The sequence below is a fragment of the Bidens hawaiensis genome, unplaced genomic scaffold (assembly GCF_021521415.1).
Source record: "Bidens hawaiensis isolate Kalapana, Puna unplaced genomic scaffold, B.hawaiensis_p1.1 tig00001960_1, whole genome shotgun sequence".
NCBI lineage: Eukaryota > Viridiplantae > Streptophyta > Magnoliopsida > Asterales > Asteraceae > Bidens > Bidens hawaiensis.
Window position 1 is genome coordinate 2,199,495 of NW_027491108.1, and position 23,335 is coordinate 2,222,829.

Sequence of the window (23,335 nt, forward strand, 5' to 3'; positions counted from 1 at the left end):
TTCGAAAACATTATGATATGCGTCATGCCCACCATTCACCATTCGCCACATGACCATCTCATCCACCATTCTTTCTCACCACTCAACCTATGTTATACCTATCTATCATGTTCCATTCACCATTTATTTATTAAATTACAAATCATATATATAAAGAGAGAAAGTAAGTGAGCGGACAGTGGTATCCATGGACCGGACCATGCGCACCCTTGCCACCAGTGAAATGAAGATGGGGGATGCGGTATTCCCTGCGGGTATATGGCCGGCCTTATATAGCATTGTATTGGTGTCTTGTAATTCTCTAGCTCGTTGCTAGTTGTATAAAAAAGTCACATAAACGCCTTTAAAATAGCTTATTGTTATATCAAAACAAAATTAGCAATAATCAGTTTAAATAATCAATCCAAATTCCCAAACAACATACATCATGAAAAATCAGTGTGTTTAAACTTGCATCAGTATGTTTCACTTAACTTGCAGGAACAGTTACATAACCATCATCATCGTCATCACTATTAATATCATCGACATCATCAATAGACGCGGGGCTCTCTACTTGTTCATTTAGGCCTGAAACTGTCCTTCCCTCTGGAGGCAGGACTGGCGGATTGGGTTGACTGCTATCATTGAGCAAATGCTTTGCTGATTTAACAATTGAAAAAAAAGAGTCAAATTTCTTTTGAATGTTTAAAAGAAGTAAATTAGTTGGAATCAAAAAACAAAAACAAAAAAAGTTCCCGCTTAATACCTGATATTAGAATCTTCATCGCAATTGCTTTCACGAACCGAAATTCTCCTTCGTGAGCGCTAAAAAATTTACCCTGAAATAACTTACTTTTAGCAACCAATCTCATTATAACTGACTTTACACGTAATCTGCCACATCAGATGACATATATTTAAAAGTTTGAGAAAATGATCTCTTTCTTTTTTGAAATTTTTATTTATGAAGGGGCACTTTAATATATGCCTCTGAGAACTTGCATAATATTATATTTAACTAATGAAAATATATATTTAAATACTTAAAATTTTATACTTAGCCATTTTAGTAAATACAATATACAATATGACTATTATACCCTCTCTTTCTCCTTACACCCCAAAAACTCATATTCTAATGCAAGTCTTAAGGGAGGGGTATACAAAGTTTTCCGTTGGATAAGTTTTGAGAGGAAAAATGAAAGCAATAAATGACACGATAATGTCATGTGTCATAAACATATAAACTAAAATGACAAGTACGATGCCACGCCAGCAATTTTATTACCGTTTCATTGTACAAAATGGCGATAATTTGATCAAGTTTAGCTTGATGCTTCAAAAGGAAAGGACGTAAATGATTCATGTATAACTGTTTAGCACCCTGTAAAACAACAAAAGACTTGAACACGATTACGAACCATAAACATGATTTCTTAATTTAATGTAAATAAAAATTGTTTACATTGGTAGCTGGAAGTTGAAGCCAAACAAGAAAAGCAAACTTCATGTGATGGTAAAGTGGAAACCTGGAAAACAATTAGTTACATATATTCCAAATTGAGAGTGCAAATATCTAATTATTATGTGCTTTTTAGTAACTAATTATAAACCAGATACAAAATATAAAACAACATAATATTACGCGTTATGGCAACCAACTTCGTGTCAAATTACTGATGTGGCATTGGTTGATATCATTGCTAGCCGCCACATCTAATGCCAAATATGCAAAACATGTTTATGTGACAAACATTTACCTAGAAGTTAAAGAAAAGGATATGTTTCTTAAAAATATATCATATATGAAACTAATTATTAAACGTCACATCAAGATTCAAGCTAGCACGGCATATACATATACACTAAAATGACATATATGATGCCACATCATCAATTTTTGAAAAATCAGCAAAAAAATGACCTGCTACAATTGATAACGAATGCAATATGGTTTCTATTTTGCGCCTAATTTAAAGTTGGTTGCTAAAATCAGAAAAAAGTAGTAGCATCTGTTTATGTTTTGTGCAGTTTGGACAAACCATATTGGGTTAAACATAATACCATGATATAATTTTGTCTGCAAATATTTCTGCAATGCTAAATGTCCCATATGCTGCAAACGAAAATTTCATTATTAGAGGAAAAGAAATTAAAAAAAAAAAACAAGATATGACTATTGTCACACACATGATTCCAGTTTGTTAATTAAAATATTTTGGATTTCATCAATCACGGAAGAGAAGTTAGTGTTAGGATTAGTGAAGGCCTTTGGGTCGGGTTTGTTGGTTGACAATTAGAAGACTTAAAGGGGCGGCCCGTTTAATTATGGAGGATGGCCCATTGGAGTTTTCTTGGTCCCTAAGTCATTTAACCTAATTGTTCTCTATATATACCTAGTCATGTATTGTAGTCTTTTGTACTGTGCTTAATAAAAATACCCTAGTTGCAGCCCGTGGACGTAGGTCGCCTTGACCGAACCACGTAAAAATCTCGTGTCTCGTATTTATTGCTTTCGTTTGTGCGTGTGTGTTTGTGTTTCCGCTGCGTACCGACTCTGTTTAATACCTAACAAGTGGCATCAGAGCCGAAAGTTCGTTGAACACACAAATGCACTGAGACGAGAGAATTATTCTGGTTTGTAAACTTTTTTTTCTTCGTAAAAACTCTTGGAAATTTCTTTTCTTGGTGTGACACAATATCCAAGGAGGGGTGGTTAATTTGCTAGTCAAAGGGAATTTTTTTTTTTGGGCTGTCGTGATCTACAAGACTACAAGCAAAACAAAGCCACATAAAAACAAAATAGGGTTTTGTTTTTTGGTTTGTGGCTTGCGCATGTGTGGTTTTTTTTTCGACAGAACGGAGAGAAAGAAAATTCATATTTTGTCCTTAAGTGTTTAGGGTTTTGCCCCTTTGGAGTTGCCGTTCGTTTTTTTTTTTTTGTCACCGGATTTTCGCCGACATTGTTAACAAGATATCGCGTGTTAGGTCGTGTTTTACGACTGTTAATCAAAGAAGAAGCAGTGCCGGCTGCTTCTTGTTGTCGGACTAAAATTGAAGGTTGGGCGTTCAAGATTAGGTTTGTTGTTCGGGTTTCCTTTGATTGTGTGATACGGGTATTTGTTGACAGGAGTTTCGGGTTACAAGAAAGGTTTCGGGTTTCGGGTTAGAGTTTTGTTTATTGGTTTTTTTTTTCTTTGTTTTCTCGTTTGCGATGTCTGAAGACGGGAAGGTTCGAATCGACAAGTTTAACGGGACTGATTTTGTATGGTGGAAAATGCAAATAGAGGCGTTACTTGGGGAACATGATTTGGATATGGTGTTGGAGGAAAAGCCGGATAATATGGATAAAGCCGAAGAAGCAATTTGGAACTCAAAGGACAAGAAGGCTAGAGGTAAAATTACATTGGCTTTGACGAGGAGCGTTGCTTTTAATATCATGAAAGAAACCACGGCTCGTGGTATGATGACAACTCTGTCAAATATGTATGAAAAACCGTCTGCGGCCAATAAAGTGTTCTTGATGAGGGAATTGTTTATGACAAGGATGCACGAGGGAAGTTAAGTCACGGGTCACATTAATGACTTCAACTCGATTATGTCCAGGTTAGCTTCCGTGGGCATGAAGTTGGATAATGAGACTCAAGCTATTATATTGTTATCTTCTTTGCCTGAAAGTTGGTCTAGAACTGTAATGGCCATTACTAGTTCTGCGGGGGTCGATGGTTTGACATTTGAGGGGGTCCGAGACATTGTGTTGGGTGAAGACGTTCGCCGGAAAAGTACGAGTGGCGGATCATCTTCTGATATGTTTTATGCAGGCAAGGGAAGGGAAAATAACAGGAGCAGTGAGAGTCGGGGGAGGAGTTCGTCTAGAACTCGGAAGAATGTGAAGTGCTGGAGGTGTAATGAAGTTGGACATGTTAAGAGTGATTGTCCAAATAGATTACAGGGAAAGGCTGCTGAGGTGAACACTGTTGTACATGTTAATGAAGGCGTCAGTGATGACGAGGCGTTATTTTGTAGTGTTGATAGCATGGTAGACTCTTGGGTCATGGGTTCCGGATCTTCGTTTCACGCTACGCACAGCGGGGAAACAATGGTGAATCTAAAGGTTGGTAACTTTGGGAAGGTACGTATTGCTAATGGTGATGTTCTTAATGTTACAGGCATGGGGGACGTTAATTTGGTAACTCCATTGGGAACCGTTTGGAACTTGAAGAATGTTAGAGTTATTCCATCGTTGAAGAGAAGGCTTATCTCTGTTAGTCAACTGGATGAACTAGGCATGGAAGTAAAGTTCGGTGGAGGTAAATGGAAGGTAACTAAAGGTAGTCTAGTTATTGCTCGTGGAAACAGGTGTGGTTCATTATACATGGTGGAAGTGCCTACTGAGGGAAGTATGACCGTCCCTCAAAACAAAGTCGGGTTCGCTGAGTCGAATGGGCAAAATAAGGTTCAATTTGCAAGAGTGAAGCCTTGTGCCAAGGAGATTCAAGCTAAGCGGGGTTGGAGGTCTAAAACAGGTCAAGGGTTTGGTGACAGTGGGAGCGCGGGTTGTGTTCCGGGAACAGTTATAAAACAACGTTGGGTTTTGAAGACCGTTATTCCGATTGATAAAATCTCTCCTGGAGAACTCTTGCTAAAAGAGGAGAGTGTTAGTGGTTCTCGGGTTATCTCTGGAACTGATGGATCGTGCGTATCAGTTGAGATGGAGGACGAATCAGTTTTGGCTGATAAGTTGGAGCTTGGTGGAGCTTCAACTGGCCCTTCTGGTACTTGATGTTGAAGGGGGTTGCTGCAACTAGGGGTAAGTCTTAGCTTGTTTATGGGAACTGGAAGCTTGGAAGACTTGGTAATAAAGATTACTGATATTAGTGACGACTGGGTTGCTTTGTACTTGAATGGCGGGCTAGAGTTTATCGCACGGCCTTCAAGTGGGAGATTGTTAGGATTAGTGAAGGCCTTTGGGTCGGGTTTGTTGGTTGACAATTAGAAGACTTAAAGGGGCGGCCTGTTTAATTATGGAGGATGGCCCATTGGAGCTTTCTTGGTCCCTAAGTCATTTAACCTAATTGTTCTCTATATATACCTAGTCATGTATTGTAGTCTTTTGTACTGTGCTTAATAAAAATACCCTAGTTGCAACCCGTGGACGTAGGTCGCCTTGACCGAACCACATAAAAATCTCGTGTCTCATATTTATTGCTTTCGTTTGTGCGTGTGTGTTTGTGTTTCCGCTGCGTACCGACTCTGTTTAATACCTAACAGTTAGGTTCAGTTAGACCAAAAGTACAATATAAACCAATAATATTACCAACATCAGAATCAGAGCATATCTGAAAGATAATGAAATATCTGATAGATGTAGATTTAAGTAAAGCGAACTAACCTGCCCAGTATAAAAGCAACTTTTGTTGCTCGGCTCTATGATTTGTCTCAATTGCTTTAAAAGTAGAGTAAACAGGTAAAATAACTCCTACTGAACAGCTGGATAAAGAATAAAATATGTTACATTACTAGAACCAGATTATAGTTATATACTTTCTTTCATATCAAAAAATATAAAAGTCGAATCATTTTCATTAATTTAGGGCTACTAGTAGATTTTAGAGATAAATAATCAAAATTCCAACAAGATTAAATGAATTGCTTATTTAAATAACATATGCATACAAGTACAAGCGGAGGGAGAAGCACATAATCGGCTTACAAAAACAATTTATTTCACCCTAAGGGTAAACTTGTAATTCATTCTGAAACCATCAAGAATAAAGAGTTTGAATAATTGATCTCAAACTGGAACTGTTTATTAGAAGATTTTATTTTACTCTATATATATGTGAATGAGCATTAAGAATAAGCATTTTTCTGCATCCAAATGCTCAAAAGTGCTTAATGTGGTTTTACAAAATGCAATAAGCAGATACATTGTTTAAATGAAAAATCCCAAACACCCCGTTTTTCTCATGAGAAAACATACCATGCTGTTTTTAGGACAATATTGGAACCAAGTGGGCAAAGAAGCAACCGCAGACCAACCTACATATTAGTAAATTATAACTGTGAGTAGTTGCATCAACATGAAGTGTATAACAAGTTCCCGAATACATAGATCATTCACATTGTAACATACCACGTTTCTACGAACCAAGAATTCTTACTTGCGTATTGTATCCACTAAAGGGTTCCTTTCTTAAAACTCATTGTTTTGTTAAATGCATTTGTAGTTATCACAAAACAAATATAACGTATCTTTAAGAGATGTTAGTGATTGCTTTTTAAATATACAACCTGCTTACTCAAGTATGCATATTTAGATAAGCCATCCCAAATTACACTACCAAATAAATAGATAAAAGCAATATCAAACACCCCCTTAACAACCCATTTGACGGTCAAAAGTCAAACGCGCTGGTATGTTGTATAGAACAACGAAAACCGAGATACTATGTATGATTAACCAGCTATATGTCGGGATACAATATAGATAATCACAAAGAAAACCTAATCAAATCATATACTCTAACTATGATAATAATATAACCAAACACATTTAAACGGAATTATTACAATCCTGTGAATTCTGCGAAGCAAGCGGGCCTAAACGTTTATCCGGAAAGTTTTAACTTTGTACATTTAATCTGCTTTTCAAGTTTTTAATGCACAACAGGTTTCAATTCTATTACTTTCAAGTTTCAATTAATCAATTTTGAATAAATAATGGAAGATGCTTGGAAACAAATCTGGTAGGTTATAACAAATCAATCAAGGATGAATTAATCATTATAAATTGCAAAATCAATATTAAGAACAAATGAAACCCTAATCTGGAGAGTTAAAAATCGATTACCTCGCTAGGAATATTTGAACCTAGGATCGACATCGTTTGGAAACCGAAAACCTGCGATCAGATTCTGGGATCAAAACACACGGATTGATTGAGGTAAAGACCGTTGTTTTCGGTTTTATGTTGGAGCCCTATTCATTTATTCGACAATCGAACTTATAAGAAAGAACATATTAAAGTTTTAGTCCTTTAAGTTTATCATATTTACTTCAAGGTAGGAATGGCAACGGGGCGGGTTTGGGGCGGGTTTTGCTTAACCCGAACCCGAACCCGAAACCAAAAACCATCCCCGTACCCGCCCCATTACCCGTCGGGTTTAATTCGGGGATTCCCCGTTTGGTTTTTTGTACCCCCCCGACCCGCCCCGTCCCCGAACCCGAAAACCCGAAACCGATCCGACCCGACCCGAAATTGGTTCATCACATAACTGAACATTTATCGAAATAAACTTCTGCATCACACACATGAAAGCTGAAACAATGTGTTACAAAGGAAATAAAACCAAGTCTACATGGCCGAAAAATCATGCCAAATACACAAACTACAAACTTGCGACCAAATCTAAATACCAAATCAAACCAAATCATCCAAAGTCGTCGTGCCACTTTCTTTAGTACCTACCTACATTAAGAATATTTATCAATAAATCAACCAAGTTAAAAGAATAAAAGCTATGTTACAAAAATAGTAAATTTTATAAATATTATTACCTCTTCCACATCCATTTCATATTCAATGGTGCGGCAATATGCCTCGGTCTCTTCCGAACAAGTTTCTATATTTAATAGTAATAACATAAACATATATTCATGATTATGAAGATAAATAACATGAGTAATAATGTAATATTCAATATAGCGTTACCTCGAATCTCATTCAACAACCAACTTTGAGCACACATTAAAGCCTCCAAAGTTTTTGGGTGAAGTCGACTTCGGTGAGGACTTATTAATCTTCCACTTGTACTGAACGCAGATTCAGAGGCAACGGTGGAAACTGGAATTGCCAATACATCTTTTGCCATCCTTTGAAGTGTCGGATACTTACCTCCATTTGTCTTCCACCAAAGCAACAAATCCAGTTCTACTTCATCAGGCAAAAGATTTTCTTTCAAGTAGTTATCTAACTCTGCCATATCATTCAAGTCATCATTCACCTTAGCTTTGGATTTAATGTCAGATAGGAATTTTTGGAATCCACCAGAAGAACACTCTGACAACCCCGAACTGAATAAAGATGAACTAGAACCACCACCTATAAATTAATGTGAATCAAGATAAATCAAATATTAGCAATTTATATTTATACTCATTAAATATTAATATGATTATACCTTCATAGTAGTTTTTACCACGTGAGTTGGTAGATTCATATTCTTTAAAAAAAGCTCGGACAAAATCCTCAAGAGATTTAAACTCTTCCTTTGCCATTTCTTCACCGTATAAGGCAGGCATAAGCAACTCTACGTATTTTAGCTTGTAACGTGGATCTAAAACCGCAGCCATCCCCATAATCCCATGAATTACAGACCAATATTTATCAAACTTGATACTCATTTTATACGCCATTAGACTAATGTCAACAATAGAAGACTTAGTCCACTCCCGCATAGAAAAACGAATCTCACATATCAAAGGGAAAAAGACATTAGCAGTAGGATACTTGTTACCAGAAAACAAAAGAGTTACCCGATAGAATAGTTGTAGCTTGTTACATATCTCAGTTGCTAAGTCCCAATCAAGGTCCGTAGGCAAACTAGTATACCTGGGCTCTCTTTGCTTTAATCGCGTGAAAACATGTCTATAAGGTATAGCAACACTAAGCATCAAATAAGTAGAGTTCCAGCGAGTCTTGCAATCAACGATCAGTTTCTTTGTGTATTCCATTTCAAGTTGATTGGCTGCTTCCTCAAATTTTTGCTCTCTTTTTCCTGATGCAGACCAAAATAAAACACTATCTCTAATTCTTTCAATCCCATCCTCAATAACAGACAAACCATCTTGAACAATCAAATTGAGAATGTGCGCGCAACAACGCATATGAAACAACTCTCCTTTCCTCATGAGTGATCTCAATGGAAGCTTCTGTAGTAACTTGTTGATAATTGCATCATTTGTGGTACAATTATCAACGGTAAGAGTAGACACTTTTCTATCAATATTCCAATCACATAGACAATCATATAGCGTATCTGCAAGAACATCAGCTGTATGTGGTGCAGGCACATAAATAAACCTATATAAAATTTATGCATCAATATAAGTGTAAAATACATTTAAAGTTTTAAACTAACTTTATATTAGACTTGTACAATATATATGCTTTACCTCATGATTCGGCTTTGCAAGTTCCAAGAGTCATCTATAAAGTGTGCAGTGACGGCCATAAACCCTTTTCTTTGATGGTTAGCTGTCCACATATCAGTAGTTATTGCCACTCTACTTGTGATCCTCCCTAATAGTTTCTTAGTTTTCACCCTTTCATATTCATAAATTTTTAAAATGTCGCTCTTGATGGTATTTCGACTCGGAACCTTAAACAAAGGTTGAAGACCTTGAACAAACTTTCTAAAACCATGATGGTCCACCGTTGTAAGAGGATACTCGTGCACAATAATCATCTCCGCGAGATCTCTCCTTGAGTTGTCTGGATTAAACGTGTAGTTGGAGAGATATGATGAACTACCATCAACTTTCTTTTGCTCCATAATCAAGATGCTTTGTCGTATATCTTTAACAGTTCGTCTTGGACAACGTTCAAAATGATCTCGTAAATGCGATGTGCCGTTTTTGCTTGAACCTCCTAGCTTTTTCTTACAATAGTTACATTCAGCCTTATCTTCACCGTTCACTTTCATTAATTTAAAATGGTTCCACACGGCAGATCTTTTCCTTTTACCACCGACATTTTGACCATCTTCAAAAGTATCATCAAGGTTAGACTCATCGTGGGTAGTAAAGTTAGTTGGTGGTGGTTCATTAGAATCATGTACCCCTTCACTGCTTCCTTGAGGAGTAGAATAAGTAGGAGTGTTTGAAGCAACGGGAGTAGGAGTACAAGTGTCTGAAGCAAATTTATCACCTTGTGATGCCATATAGTTGTAGATGCAACTGAAATAGAATGGCACATAGAAGACTTTAAGCAAAAGCCAACTACAGGCTGCTAGAAGATAACAAATTAAAGACATAGTAAAGAGAATTAAAGAAGATTATACAATATGGACCAGTGGCTCGTGATTGCTAGTGCATGATAGATTGATAGGTCAATGTATACCAGCTACACTACAAATTAAGAGGCTCGACTGCTTTCTTCTATTATAGAATTTATAGAGGAATCAATGAGATTATACTTCATATGAACAGGCTTATTCATTAGTGGTTATGTCAATCATATTATTTAAAACACAAGAGAGTTAGCTTTAAACCTATTTTTCTTCAACTCACCTCTGCTTAATACTTGAAAATTTCTAAAAACATTATCAAGTTTCCTATCCAAAGTAAAGAGAACTAGAGAAGATTATATAGAATGGACTAGTGGCTCATGATTGCTAGTTGCACAATGGGTCTATGTATACCTGCTACACTACAAATTATTTGGCTTAACTGCTTTCTTCTATTGTTGAATTTATTCAAGAGTAAACAATGAGATCATACTTAATATGAGCACGTTATTCACTGGTGTTTACATCTATTAATTTATTTAAAACAAAAAGAATTAACTTTAAACCTATTCTTCTTCGATTCGCCTCCGCTTATTACAGCTTGAAAATTCCCAAAATCACCATTCATAATCAATTTGAGACGTTGATTGTAGGGTGGGATTACATACTTCGGCTGGGATCAAAACGAGGAGGAGGAGGGTGGTCCGGTGGTGCAGACGGCGATTGAGTGGATGGTGATGGTGGTGCAGACGGCGATTGAGTGAATCGGGGGCGGACTGGCGGTGGCGGAGTCTGGATGAGTGGATGTCTGGATGTAGGTTTAGGTTTTTAATATATATATATATATATATATATATATATATATATATATATATATATATATATATATATTATTTATATTTATATTTATATATTATATCGGGGCGGGTCGGGGCGGGGGTACCTGAACCCAAACCCGAACCCGAAACAATCCCCGAAACAATCTCCGAAACCCGACCCGAAACCGAAAAAACAAAACCCGACCCGACCCGAAATAAGCCGGTTTTCGGGTTTCCCCCGTCGGATTCGGGGATTTTTGCCATCCCTACTTCAAGGCTCTTAAACTTCTTTGTGATTTTGAACGTCTTTACAAAAAAATTTAAATGACCAAGTTGGATCAATGACGCGACTTAACAGAACACCTTGCAATTTAAAAGAATAGGGTGATATAGTGATGGTGTATGCATAAACTTAGAATTCCCAAAATATTCCAGCATACGCTTATTTATTAAAACATAACAATTTGGCGTTCACTTTACGGACAACAGGACATGAACCCATACGAAATCATCGCATTGGAATTTAATATCATTGTGTCTCTTGTCTTCCTTTCTTTGACTCACTGCTCATTTGGCTTAATGAATCTGACTCGAATTGCTTCATATAGGGCTTTTATATTAGTGGCTCTTTTGCTAAACTTGGTGGTGGCGTTCAACAGCATCACCATAAAGTCATGTTGGTGTTATTGGATTATTGTGTATTTGTGTCCATAAACGACCTCAAAAGGGTTAAGGCGTGTAGATGGATCCGATTTTTAGCGAATTCGACACGAGGCGAAATTTCGTCCCATTGACTACCTGATAAAACTTACACTTCAATTTTATAATCCAAAATTATTTATAGTTCTACTTCTAATTTCTAGCTTGGTTTATCATGCAAATGGGCCTTAATCTTTGTTCATTTTTCAAATGGGCTTTATCCTCCTTGGGGCCAACTTGGATATGAGCTAATCATGTTGGACGCTTGCTATCTCCACTATTCTCCAGTAAGAATCAACCACAAATTTTTGTATATTTAAAGACGGAAAGAAAACATTTATCGGCCCAATACAATTGGAGATGTGACATCCTTGTAAACTCTCTTGATTGATTGGAGGATTCCCTTCTTATCGCAGCATCTTCGAGTATATATACGAGGTCTCGTTCTCCTTGTAAAACATTGATGATCAACAATCGATCATTTGTCTATCATGTATATTTCCAAGTTTGAATTTTTTTAATGGTTGATTCATTAATCATCTAACCCGGCCATCTTGTTCTAATCATACGATCTGCTTTTTAGAACTTTTTGTTTACTCATCTTATGATTTATATGTAACCGATTCATACTTTTTGACATGAATACTCGTAGTTGCTAAGTTCCTTAATAAACTGTCAAAGGTGCTATTAGTTACTTCCGTTTAACCGTCAGTTTTGGAGGACTAGACGGGTTGAATTTGGAATGTAGTCCAAACTGACATCCTCCCATGGGGCTTGAAATGAAGTCCAAATCTATGCAATACACAATACTCAACAATAAAATAAATCGGAAATTATATAACAGAAATATCAAGGCCAAACTTTGATTTAGAATCTCTGTTAGTTCTAGTTTATTGCATCGAATAAATAAAGTATCCTGAGAAAACGTGACGTTATGAGCTTTGTGGCTTTTCAATCTTCCGTTTGGACACAAGATCAAGTCAATATCTAGAGGAATAAAAGACCATTTAGTGCGCATAAACAACTAACTACACGTGTAAGGATAAACTTATTATTTTATATTTAACACATCTAAGTATCTAACTTATTCAGCACGCCTTATTTTATAGTAGAAATGAAAGAGAAAGATAAAAAATAAAGGTATTAAATACTATTAATCAAAAACACCTTTTATTGTTTAGCACCTTTTGGACTTCACTATGAAATCTACCAATCACATAACATACGAGAAAGAGAGAATTGGTTCGAACATCAATATGTAGAACATGCTGTTGGCATATACCACAGATAAATCAATGGGGGGTAAGCACAATATATATGCTTGAAAATGTTCGCTTAGTTAATTTTAGGTCGGGCCTTGGGTTCCTGTTTACAATATACCAACCTTTCAAAAAGAAAAAAACAACTGTAAATTTAATTTCAAATTTACGAAAAAAATTTGTACAAATACTCATAAAAAATGTGAATCAAGCATTCTAATTTCAAAAAGTATCTCACTACCCGTGAAAATAAAATACATGTGTGAAATTTATTCATGAATTTAATCACCATATAGACAAAACTTGTTATACATACGCCTAAAATAAAACATTATTTATGATTCTCTCTCACAAAACAGCCACCTACTAGTCTACATATTGCACACATACAAGCATATTATACAATCAATACTACATAGCACATCACTATCATGTACCGATCTAAAGTGCCGGTATCCACACAATGTTATCGGCGGGGAGAAAATGGCACACCGGCGAGCTGCCAGGTTGACCTCCAAGCACACGAAACGCCACGTGATCACTATCCCATTTAGAAGTGTCCATGTGGCAAACCGCGATAGCATCAATTATATTTCCATTTTCACCCACTAAAGAAATCTCAAAAACCCTATTGTACCCCTTTTGACCATGGCAATAGTAAACTGTATAAGGATAAGCGATGGTATGACAAGCCACCATATTAGAGACATTAATCTCCAAAGGCTCCTTTAAAAAAGTATACCCTTGCAAAAGGGTATTTGACAAATTGTGTAAATTGGTGGTCAACGCTTTTAGGTTGACCATACCAAATATGCCACGTGTCGAGTCCAGCATGGACTCTAATGAGCTAGCACAAAACCGAGTCTCACCCGGTGTTGCCTCAAGCTCACACTGCTTGAGTGTTTGTTCCATGGCTAGGGCTTGTGGTGAACCTTCGGTTAATGATATGAGTTCGAGAAGATACAAGAGTTTTGAAGACGAAAATGGTATCAAATCGGATTGTTCTCGCGTTAATAATCGAGGAGTTGTTGAAGGATCGCTGACCGCGAAATAAATTGGCATTTTTTTGCCTGAATATAAATCGGTTACGTGGAAGAACACTTTTAGAGCCGGATCCAATTCATAAAGATTGTTTTTCGGGTAAATACTTATATGATTTTCTTCCACGTGACCGATCTTTTGGTTCTTGTCCATGATTTCACGGCCACAGCTAAACTGTCATAGATCAAAAGGTCCAATTTAAAGATCAAGATGATTATTATTATCAAACATCAAAATAGTAATTGGAAAGAGTTAAAAGCATGCCTGCATGAGCAATAGAGCATAGAAGATGAGGGTGCAACAGGAAGAAGAAGCCATGGCTGATTTCAGAAGAGATGCAAAGATGAAAAGTGCATAATTGTTTGAATTATAGGAGAGGGATAAGCATATTGATTTTTTTTATGTTCTTTATTTTTTAAAACACTTTTATTTCTCTATTATTATTTCCAATTTGCGAATTAATATACACTATTAAAACATAATAAAAGATATATTGCCCTTTGAAAGTCAAAACACTTTCAGATTTATTATTTCTCAAGTCAGAAATGATTATTCATAAATATAAAATAGTTATAATAACCAACTTGATTAAGTTATGTTATATTCTTGCCAGCTTAATTTTCTTAAACTATAAATAAATAGCCAACGAAATCTTGACAAAGTTGTGAGGATTATTGTTCTTTTTTTTTCATAGTTATCAATATTTCGTTTGAAATACGAAGGTATACAAATTCCAGTTTAGCATACATGTATTGCAAATGGACACTTTTTCACAATCATAAGAACCTTGTACATATTATGATGTGTTATGGGTCTAAGACCAACCAATGACATTCACATCATGAAACTTTTGAGATCAGCATATTCAAAATAGGGACGCTTAAGGGTTGATGAAATAAATTAAGCAAGTGCTTTAGGTCTTCATTTAACTAAACCCCCAAATGCCCAATTAAAAAAACTAAACAAAATAGCAAAACATTAAGGCTTCGGTAATTTGTACTTTAGGGGGGTGTTTGGTAGAGGGATTTGATTGGGGAGAAATGAAATTAGAAATATTTCTTTTGTTTGTTTTCCACTTTTCATTTCTATTTCTCTTTCTATTTCTCTAAAACTAGAGAATTCCATTTCTCTTTAAAACAAAGAGAAATCCATTTCTCAGCAGCCTCCTCATAGCATGTCACCACCTCGTCTCCGACTACCACCTCGTCTCCGGCCACCACCCCGTCTCCGACCGCCACCTCGTCTCCAAGTCTGCAACCGCCACCTCGTCTCCAAGTCTGCAACCACCACCCCGTCTCCGCCGTTCGCAGTGGTGAACACAGAGATAGTAACCGGTTGTAGGTTGCAGGTGGTACGGGTGAACGGAGATTAGGGTTTCAAGTGGTGGTTCGTGGTAGGTTAGGGTTTTCAGATGGTCGGGTGATTGTGGTCGCAGGTGGGTGACAGTGGTGGTGGAAATCGGCGGTGGTCACAGATGGCTTCTGATTATCATCATCATCATCGCCACCACAACCACCACCACAAAATCTCCAAAGAGGCAGTGATGACAGATCTGAGCCTCCTTTTTTTATATCTTATGTTCCAAAAATTTGAATCTTTTTAATTTCTTGTGTACTGTGGTTGAAGAATGGGATTTGGTGGCAGCAGCCAGTGGTGGTGGGCTGTGGTTGAAGAAAGGGCTATGGTGGTGGTGGTGGTGCTGGTGGTGTGGGGCTGTGGTGGTGGGGCTGGTGGTGGTGGTGGGGCTGTGGTGGTGGTGCTGGTGGTGGTGGGGCTGCGGTGGTGAGTGGTGTCAGGTTGGGTGGAGGTGGGGTTGGGTATGGAAGAGTTCTCTGTTTATTTTCTCGTGTACCAAACAAGAGAAATGATTCTCATTCTCCATACCAATTCTCTATCTCTACAATTCTATTTCCATTTCTATTTTCTCTCATTTTCCATTCTCTGTACCAAACACCCCCTAGGTGTTTTGGTTGTAAGATTTATGATTTATAATTATGCGTACAAAAAGATGATGTAAGAATCAATGGATCAAAAGCAAAATATTTTGACCAAAATGGCCCCAGATTTTTATCTGTTTTGTGCTCTTAAAAATCTTGAGATGACTATAATTAAAAGTTCTAACTTTTTTGAAAAGTTGTCTTGGTATAACGTTTATCTATTTAACCTTTCCTCGTATCGACATGTCTTTTTAATGGATTTTTCCATTTCAAAATCTTGACATCTAAACTCTCTTTCCCTCCCTCCCTCTTAGAAAGACAGACTATGCGTGACGTTCATCAGAAAACGGTCATGATTACCTTAGTGGTGTACATAAAGATGGCATACATAATTTTACTATCAAGGCATGAGTGTTGAAATTATAACATTTTATATCGTATCTTTATAAAATGTGATCAAACCCATTTTCTTTTGCAAGAACTATATGAGGCTAATGTAGCTGATATCATCAAGAAAGAGATGCCGATACCGTTGATTATATGAACGTGACAACTTTGTTTATCTTTTTACATATATGTTGTTCAAAAGCATAGTATTAGCCCAAAAATGTATTTGTTATAAACTCGTGGTAATTTGTAATCCTTTCATATGATGTATTACTTTACTTTTAATTACGCTTATAAATAACTAAAATTTATGTAATCTACCTCTACCTATTCTAATAAAAGAAAATAATTGTGTCACATGTCATCACCATGTTTCATCTAATAATTTTTTTCCCACCAAAACTCATTTACTTTTATATCTTATAGATATTTAATTATAATTAATATATATTTTCTATATATAAGTTAATCATAATAGGTTATTAGGTTATATCTAGATAAATCTTATATTTAAGTTCAAATTTCAGTTATAAAAGTCAACCTAAGTTTCTATATCATCTCCAAATTTAAGTCGTTTTTATTTTATATCAAAATCAAATTTATTTAACTGATATAATTTGTTTTAATAAACAAAAAGATTAGTTTGTTAATAACATACAATAATCATATTATAATAGTAAAAAAATGAAAATATTATATTAAACAATATTTGATTTAAATAGTTTCATTTTGGGTTCTCATAGTATTCCTTGGAATTTAACAATATTTATTTGATTTTATTTTCATTGCTTGGATTTTGAATATGTTTTGACAAGTTTGCTTATTATTTGATTCATGTGATTATTAGGGTTTTATTATATATCGTTGAATTTATTCGTACTTAATTCTCATCTTGAATGTGTTTTTATCTTAATTGAATGGTTTTATTGTTGTTTTCATGTTGTGAAGTTGGGTTATGTTTCATTCTTAATGAACAGAATAAGCTAAGCTACATTTTTAACTAAAAGGAAACAAGTCTAAAATAATTCAATGTATGTATTTAAGTGTACAAGTATTTTAATGTTTTCTATGAAAAAAAAAATCTTACTTTCTTATAGGTTGTGATCCTATTTAGCACATTATTTACGAATATTATGGTATTTTTAAATTTTATTTGGTATGTTCCACTAATTTTGATTTCAATGACATAGTTGGTATTTAATTTTAAAATTTTAGTAATAAAATTAAGAAATACACATGTAATATATATATTTTTTCACATACATTATGTACTTATTGATTAACTTTATTTGTAGTTTTATTATTTGAATCATTCCGTGTAACATACGGGATCTAAAACTAGTTAAAATATATATTATAGATGTGAAGCAACACGATGAAATAATATAAAATTTAAGAATAATATTAAATTGTTTACAATGCAAGGGTTGTGATTGGAAGTTGACTTTCTCGATAACTGAAAATGGTTTGATGCCCGACAGTTGAATTTTATAAAGAAAATCATGTAGGCATCCTAATGAACACCCTTGAATATGTTACCATCTCTGATGGGTATCAGGTGGTCGTCTTTCTCTGGTTACTGCATAGAGCAAAATTATCTATAATCTATATCTATCTATAATATATATAAACAAAAAACTTAAAATCCTACGTGTCGCAATGCGGTCACTCCCCCCTTTTATTGAATTCACCCGATTGTTTGATTTTTAAATGGATACTTCTCAGTGATTTAACCTAAATTCATGGGTATGGGTCTTGCCAAAACCAGATAGCTCTTAAATGGGTTATAACATCTCATTAAATTAAAAATTAATCTTACAAATTTTTTGATATGAAAATCCTATAAAATAGGGATATACTAAAATTTAATATCCAATTTAAAAAGAAAAAGATATTATTTATAATTAATAAACAATTTTATAGTAAAAAACATAAGCGGGTCATGGGTCACCAAATCCAGATAGCGTTTAAACGGGTTATTACATATCATTTATTTATGAAACTCTTTCATCATCAAACCCTAAGTATATTATTAACTTTTTTACAATAAAGAAAATTAAAATCCAAAAAATAAATATTAAAAAACGAAAAATGTAAAACAACCATTCTCTCAAACCATCAGATTGCTTTATTTGTAAATGAAGGCTTCTCAAGCATTTGACCCGAATTCACGGGTAAAGGTCTCACCAAACCCAGATAGCTCTTAAACGGGTTATAACATCTCATTATATTAAAAACTAATCTCATCAAATATTTGATATGAAAATCCTATAAAATAGTAATATGCTAAAAATTAATATCCTATTTTATTTAAAAAAGATATTATTTATAATTAAGAAACAGTTTTATAATAAAGAAAATAAACGGGTAATGGGTATCACCAAAACCAGATTAACATATCATTTATTTGTGAAACCATTTCATCATCAAACCTCAAGTATATTAATTATGAACTTTCTTATAATAAATAAAATTAAAATCCAAATATACATATATAAATATTAAAAACGAATAATGTAAAACAACCCCCATACTACAAGGGAGATAAAATCTAGTGTGTGTGTGTGTGTGTGTGTGTGTGTGTGTGTATATAGGGGAGGGATCTTTTGAGAACCATGTTGAGTTGTAAGAACTTAAAAACTCTATTTTATGCCACACATATAATTAAATAGATTGGAATATGTGGTTGAGATTAAATTTGACAAAAAAGTCAAAGTATGAGAGAGAATAAAGATGTAGATGGTTACACTAATTTTTACGTCCGTTACACATGTGTAAAAAGTCGACTCAGTTCGTAAAAAATTATGTAATTTTTTTACGTATATGTAACCTACATATATACGCATGTGTAAAGAAAATCGTTACACTGATTTCTTTCGAGTTCTTAAAACTCATGGGGGTTCTCATTTGAAATCCCCTATATATATATATATATATAAGGTTAAAATAAAAACTCACTTGAGTTGTGAAAACTCTAGAAACCCATTCTCAACCACATGTTTTTAATTAAAGTTTAAATCTTGTAGTTCACAATTAAAGTGAATAAAAAATGTAAATATAAATATAAGTTTTTCTCTCTCCTGAAAACATATATAAAAATTGGTAAAAAAATGTTAAAAAATAGCAAAACAATTTTTTTTTAGTTTTCGATATTTTGTATTAAATGTTACAACATATATTACGTGTGTAAAAAAACAAATTAAAACGATGTTACATAGGGTTTTCACAACTCAAGTGGGTTTTCATTCTATGCTTCCCATATATATATGTGTGTATGTATATAAATTTGTAAGTTGTAGTAATCTCACAAAAGAGAACTGTTGATAAGAATAGCCACTGATACTGTCACACGTTGTAGGTACGAATTCCAAGGGAACCACCATCGTCATCGATGCATTCTTCCTTCGATCTGCTTCTCTCGGTGTTTCTTCACACACACACACACACTCTCTCTCTCTCAATATTTTTCTTCATTTTTTCTATGTGGAATCCGTATCTGATCCCTTCTTCGTAGGTAGAGGTGTAAAAAAAACCAGTTCGAAACCGGTTAACCGGAAACCGAACCGAATTGGTTTGACATGAAAACCGGCTTCACCCAAACCGGGTCTTGAACCGACCCAAACCGTCAGTTCTAGTACCGGTTCCCTTTTTAAACTACCAAAGCGGTTTTAAACCAGTTAAAACCGGTTCTAAACCGAACTGAACTAGACCAGGTTGACCTCTATTGCCCCTAAACCGGTTTCTAAAGTGGACCGGTTTGGATTAAACCAGTTTTGACCAGGCTTTGACCAAACTGGTGTTGTTTGAGAAAAAAAAAAGGTTTTGTGCACCTCTATTAGTTGGTATTTGGATTGATGACTTGATGTTGCATTTACTTCTGGTTGTGTGTATGTTCAAATCGGTCTGGAATGGTGATTTAACTTGACCGATTTCATTTTTAGGTTGTAGGAAGAAATGCAGGACCGTCGTGGGCTTTGTCGTGTTCGCCGGACCCTAACCAAGAGGCGGTGGCATGGCACTTGAGTTGTATGGTGACAATTAAGGTGATTTGTTCAATTTCAGCGTTTCAGTTTTGTTGAATATTAGCCCTAAGTTCTTTCAATTTTATCGAACATCAATTGTGAAATATTTTTCTCAACGGTACATAAACTTTGTCTATTTAATTTTATATCCTCTTGATTACTTTGATTATGACAAAGTTATTATACAAACTTAACGCATATACTTGAGGCAATTGAGGTCACGCTTCCAAATTCAGTGGCTAATGTTGTTATAGATTAGATTATGATATGGTATAATTGTGTTAGGTTTCGTGATGCTGGTGGTCAACCTATTAAGGTTACATTTTAACCATTAAGAGGTTATGAACTATTAAAAGGTAGTCTCTTAATTACTGTTAAAAGCTACCAAACAGCCCCGTAATCTTAAAATAAATATATATTACACATATAACCACCCAACCAACCACTTTATTATATTAGTTCGATCTAACACTCATTAAATTTCGGATAGATCTTACAGCGAGAGGTCTAACTTCAATAGTTCAACGATCACTTGTCTAAATAGTATATTATTATGTTTGATTTGAAACTAGTTGAATAAAAGAAATATGAAATAAAGAACCTTTTTAAATTTTGTAAGATGTGAATTTCTATATTATGAACGATGAGAAGTAAAATAAAAAAAAAGAAAAAAAAGGTATGTTAAAACTTATAGATGCTTGATACATAACAGTTGATATTATTTATAATTAGATATAGATTATTTATATTTAAAGTTTTTTAAAAGGTGTTGCTAAACCTACCCCCTCCATATGATTTTTACTAAATGTACAACCCCTTAGTATACCAACATCAAGGCCTTCAATTTCAGTAGAAGCTATAACTTTTTTCCAAAGCCATCCAACATATTTGAAGTTTGAACTTTTGCTACCCCATATAAAAAGTTAAGGGTGTGTAGAGCGCTCGCCAAAGCAACCCAATTGACCCAATCAATACAACCATCCAAAAATGCCACCTCACTCATACCCGATTGAACTGCATTAGTTGACGATAGTGTACCCAAACCAAAGCCAAACAGTCATTATTTTCTTCCCCGACACTACCTGAAATTGCTACCCGATTCCCCTTACCAAACCACTGGCAACAGTGTATTCGAAATATCCCGATTATTCTACCCGGCATAACACGATAAGCTATAAAATAATAAAAGTTAGTGATTAATAATGTAAGTAATTTAAAACTTGAATTAAAATTTGAATTTACCAAAAATAACACAAAACTTGGAATCCGTTACAACTTACAAAACAAATTCCTTCAGGCACTTGTTTTTGAATTTCAAAACCCTCAACAACCTACCTTTCTCACACTCTCAAAACTCATCTTCAATTCATCGCACATAGTTTCTGATTCCAAGATCACAAAAAAAAAACAAAAAAAACAAGGGTGGCTATATTCAAACACCAGCCCCCTGGTGTGTAAATAAGTCTATTGGCTCGTATATGGCCTGTATGAGTCATATAGACCTAACTTATTGGCATGCATATAGAGGTGACAGTGTGACAGCTTTTTGCAGTTTATACGAGCTGTATAGGTTTGCTAACTCGTATAGCCCCCTTAACTCGTCTGACCTATACGAGCCGTATAAGGTCTATATGACTCAGATAGACAGCATGTGATTAGACCAGTGTCGTCGATCCTAGCGCATGCGGATGATACGTCACGTGAACTTGTTGCTACAACTCGCCTTACAGATGCTATGGTCGCGTGGATGATGGAGTGGATGATTACGCGGGGCGAGGGAGAAGGTGTTTTGGACAGTCGGGCATACTTGGTTCACCGGTCCCAGAGGCACAGGAGCCCCCGCCATAGTAGTCGTTATTTTATTATCGGGTGGTTAGATACTGACGTATTTTGAATGCTATGTTTTGGACCTTATGTGGACCTTATGTTGGGACCTTATGTTTTGGATATTATGTTTTGGTCCTTATGGTTACATGTTTGTTTGGTTGCTTAATTGATTATCGCGTATGGATTGTTATAGCTTTCCTTATTTATGTTTAAGAAGTTTTCTTTTATAAGTGCCATTATTATAGTAAAAAATTGAAGATAAAATCTTTAAATACGTGAAATAATTTGTCACCTAATTAACAACTTCTATTTCATTCGTCATGTGTGTATAAGGCATTAACGACTATAATTTTATAAAGGGACAACTTCATAGAATAGTAACCAAGTTTCAATTTTGTTCCAATTAACTCACTCACATTTTATTCTGTCTCAATTAGGTCACTAAACTTTTAATTTTGTCTCAATTAAGTCACTCAACTTTCATTGTGTCTCAATTAGGTCATTCAACTTTCAATTTTAGCTCAATTAGGTCACTCAACTTTCAATAAATGTTCTAACACTATGTTTTTTACCTTCATATTTTATGTTTATAAATAACTTAAATGTCATTAAAACCAACATTTTTTTACTTTTTATCAATAAATGTATCACTTACGATGATATAGTAGTTGTCTCTCTCGTTTTACAACACAAATTGAAATTTAAGTGACCTAATTGAGACAAAACTGAAAGTTGAGTGACTTGATTGGGACAAAACAAACTATGAGTGACTTAATTGAAACAAACTTGAAACTTGGTTACTATTCTATAGTGTTTTCCCTTTTATGAATGCTATATTTCAAAGGGTGAGTTAACATGAGTCAAAACATCTACATCAACAAACGAAATTATTTTTATAGCAATTATATTTCAAAAGCTTAGATAACTCATATAGGTGCCAACCAAAATGTTCTTAGGTTTTTTGATTAGTATGGAGCAAAATATTTATTTTTAATTTACGTGTTTCTATTTTATAACCCACTCGGATGTTATTTTCAGTATTTTGTAATTTTAAAGTAATGTTAAAGTAAAAAAAACACTTGTACGAGTCAAACAGACTCTATACAAGTTGTATAGCCCTATACGGCTCGTATAGGGGCTATACGGTACAAAGGAATAAAGCCTAACACTTCTGACGGAAAATGACAAGGCTCTGCACCTATACGAGTTGTATAGATCCTATAAGAGGATGTTTGAATAACCTTCCTGGTGTGTGTATAACCCAACCAAAAAACAATGGAGAACAACAACAACAACAACAACAACTAAATACCTATATTCATCGTAATCAAGTACGGTTCTATCCTTAGGAAC

At 34.9% G+C, this 23,335-nt stretch overlaps 3 protein-coding genes across 3 annotated transcripts; all 3 read right to left on the reverse strand.

The window, feature by feature from the left end:
• Window positions 1–414: 414 nt before the first annotated feature.
• On the reverse strand, window positions 415–6,944 carry LOC143600742 (HVA22-like protein k). The gene is made up of 8 exons (XM_077078345.1): window positions 6,836–6,944; window positions 5,966–6,024; window positions 5,375–5,472; window positions 2,047–2,098; window positions 1,448–1,511; window positions 1,271–1,366; window positions 749–821; window positions 415–642 (listed from the first exon to the last, which is right to left on the reverse strand). Exons 1-8 carry the CDS (start codon window positions 6,866–6,868, stop codon window positions 470–472), a joined length of 648 nt encoding a protein of 215 aa, XP_076934460.1. The 5' UTR covers window positions 6,869–6,944; the 3' UTR covers window positions 415–469.
• Window positions 6,945–9,155: 2,211 nt separating this feature from the next.
• Window positions 9,156–9,926, reverse strand: LOC143602152 (zinc finger BED domain-containing protein RICESLEEPER 3-like). The gene is made up of 2 exons (XM_077079365.1): window positions 9,632–9,926; window positions 9,156–9,562 (listed from the first exon to the last, which is right to left on the reverse strand). The coding sequence occupies exons 1-2, from the start codon at window positions 9,924–9,926 to the stop codon at window positions 9,156–9,158; spliced, it is 702 nt and encodes a 233-aa protein (XP_076935480.1).
• A 3,276-nt stretch (window positions 9,927–13,202) lies between these two features.
• Window positions 13,203–14,234, reverse strand: LOC143600753 (BURP domain protein USPL1-like). The gene is made up of 2 exons (XM_077078350.1): window positions 14,074–14,234; window positions 13,203–13,983 (listed from the first exon to the last, which is right to left on the reverse strand). Exons 1-2 carry the CDS (start codon window positions 14,125–14,127, stop codon window positions 13,210–13,212), a joined length of 828 nt encoding a protein of 275 aa, XP_076934465.1. The 5' UTR covers window positions 14,128–14,234; the 3' UTR covers window positions 13,203–13,209.
• Window positions 14,235–23,335: the final 9,101 nt, after the last annotated feature.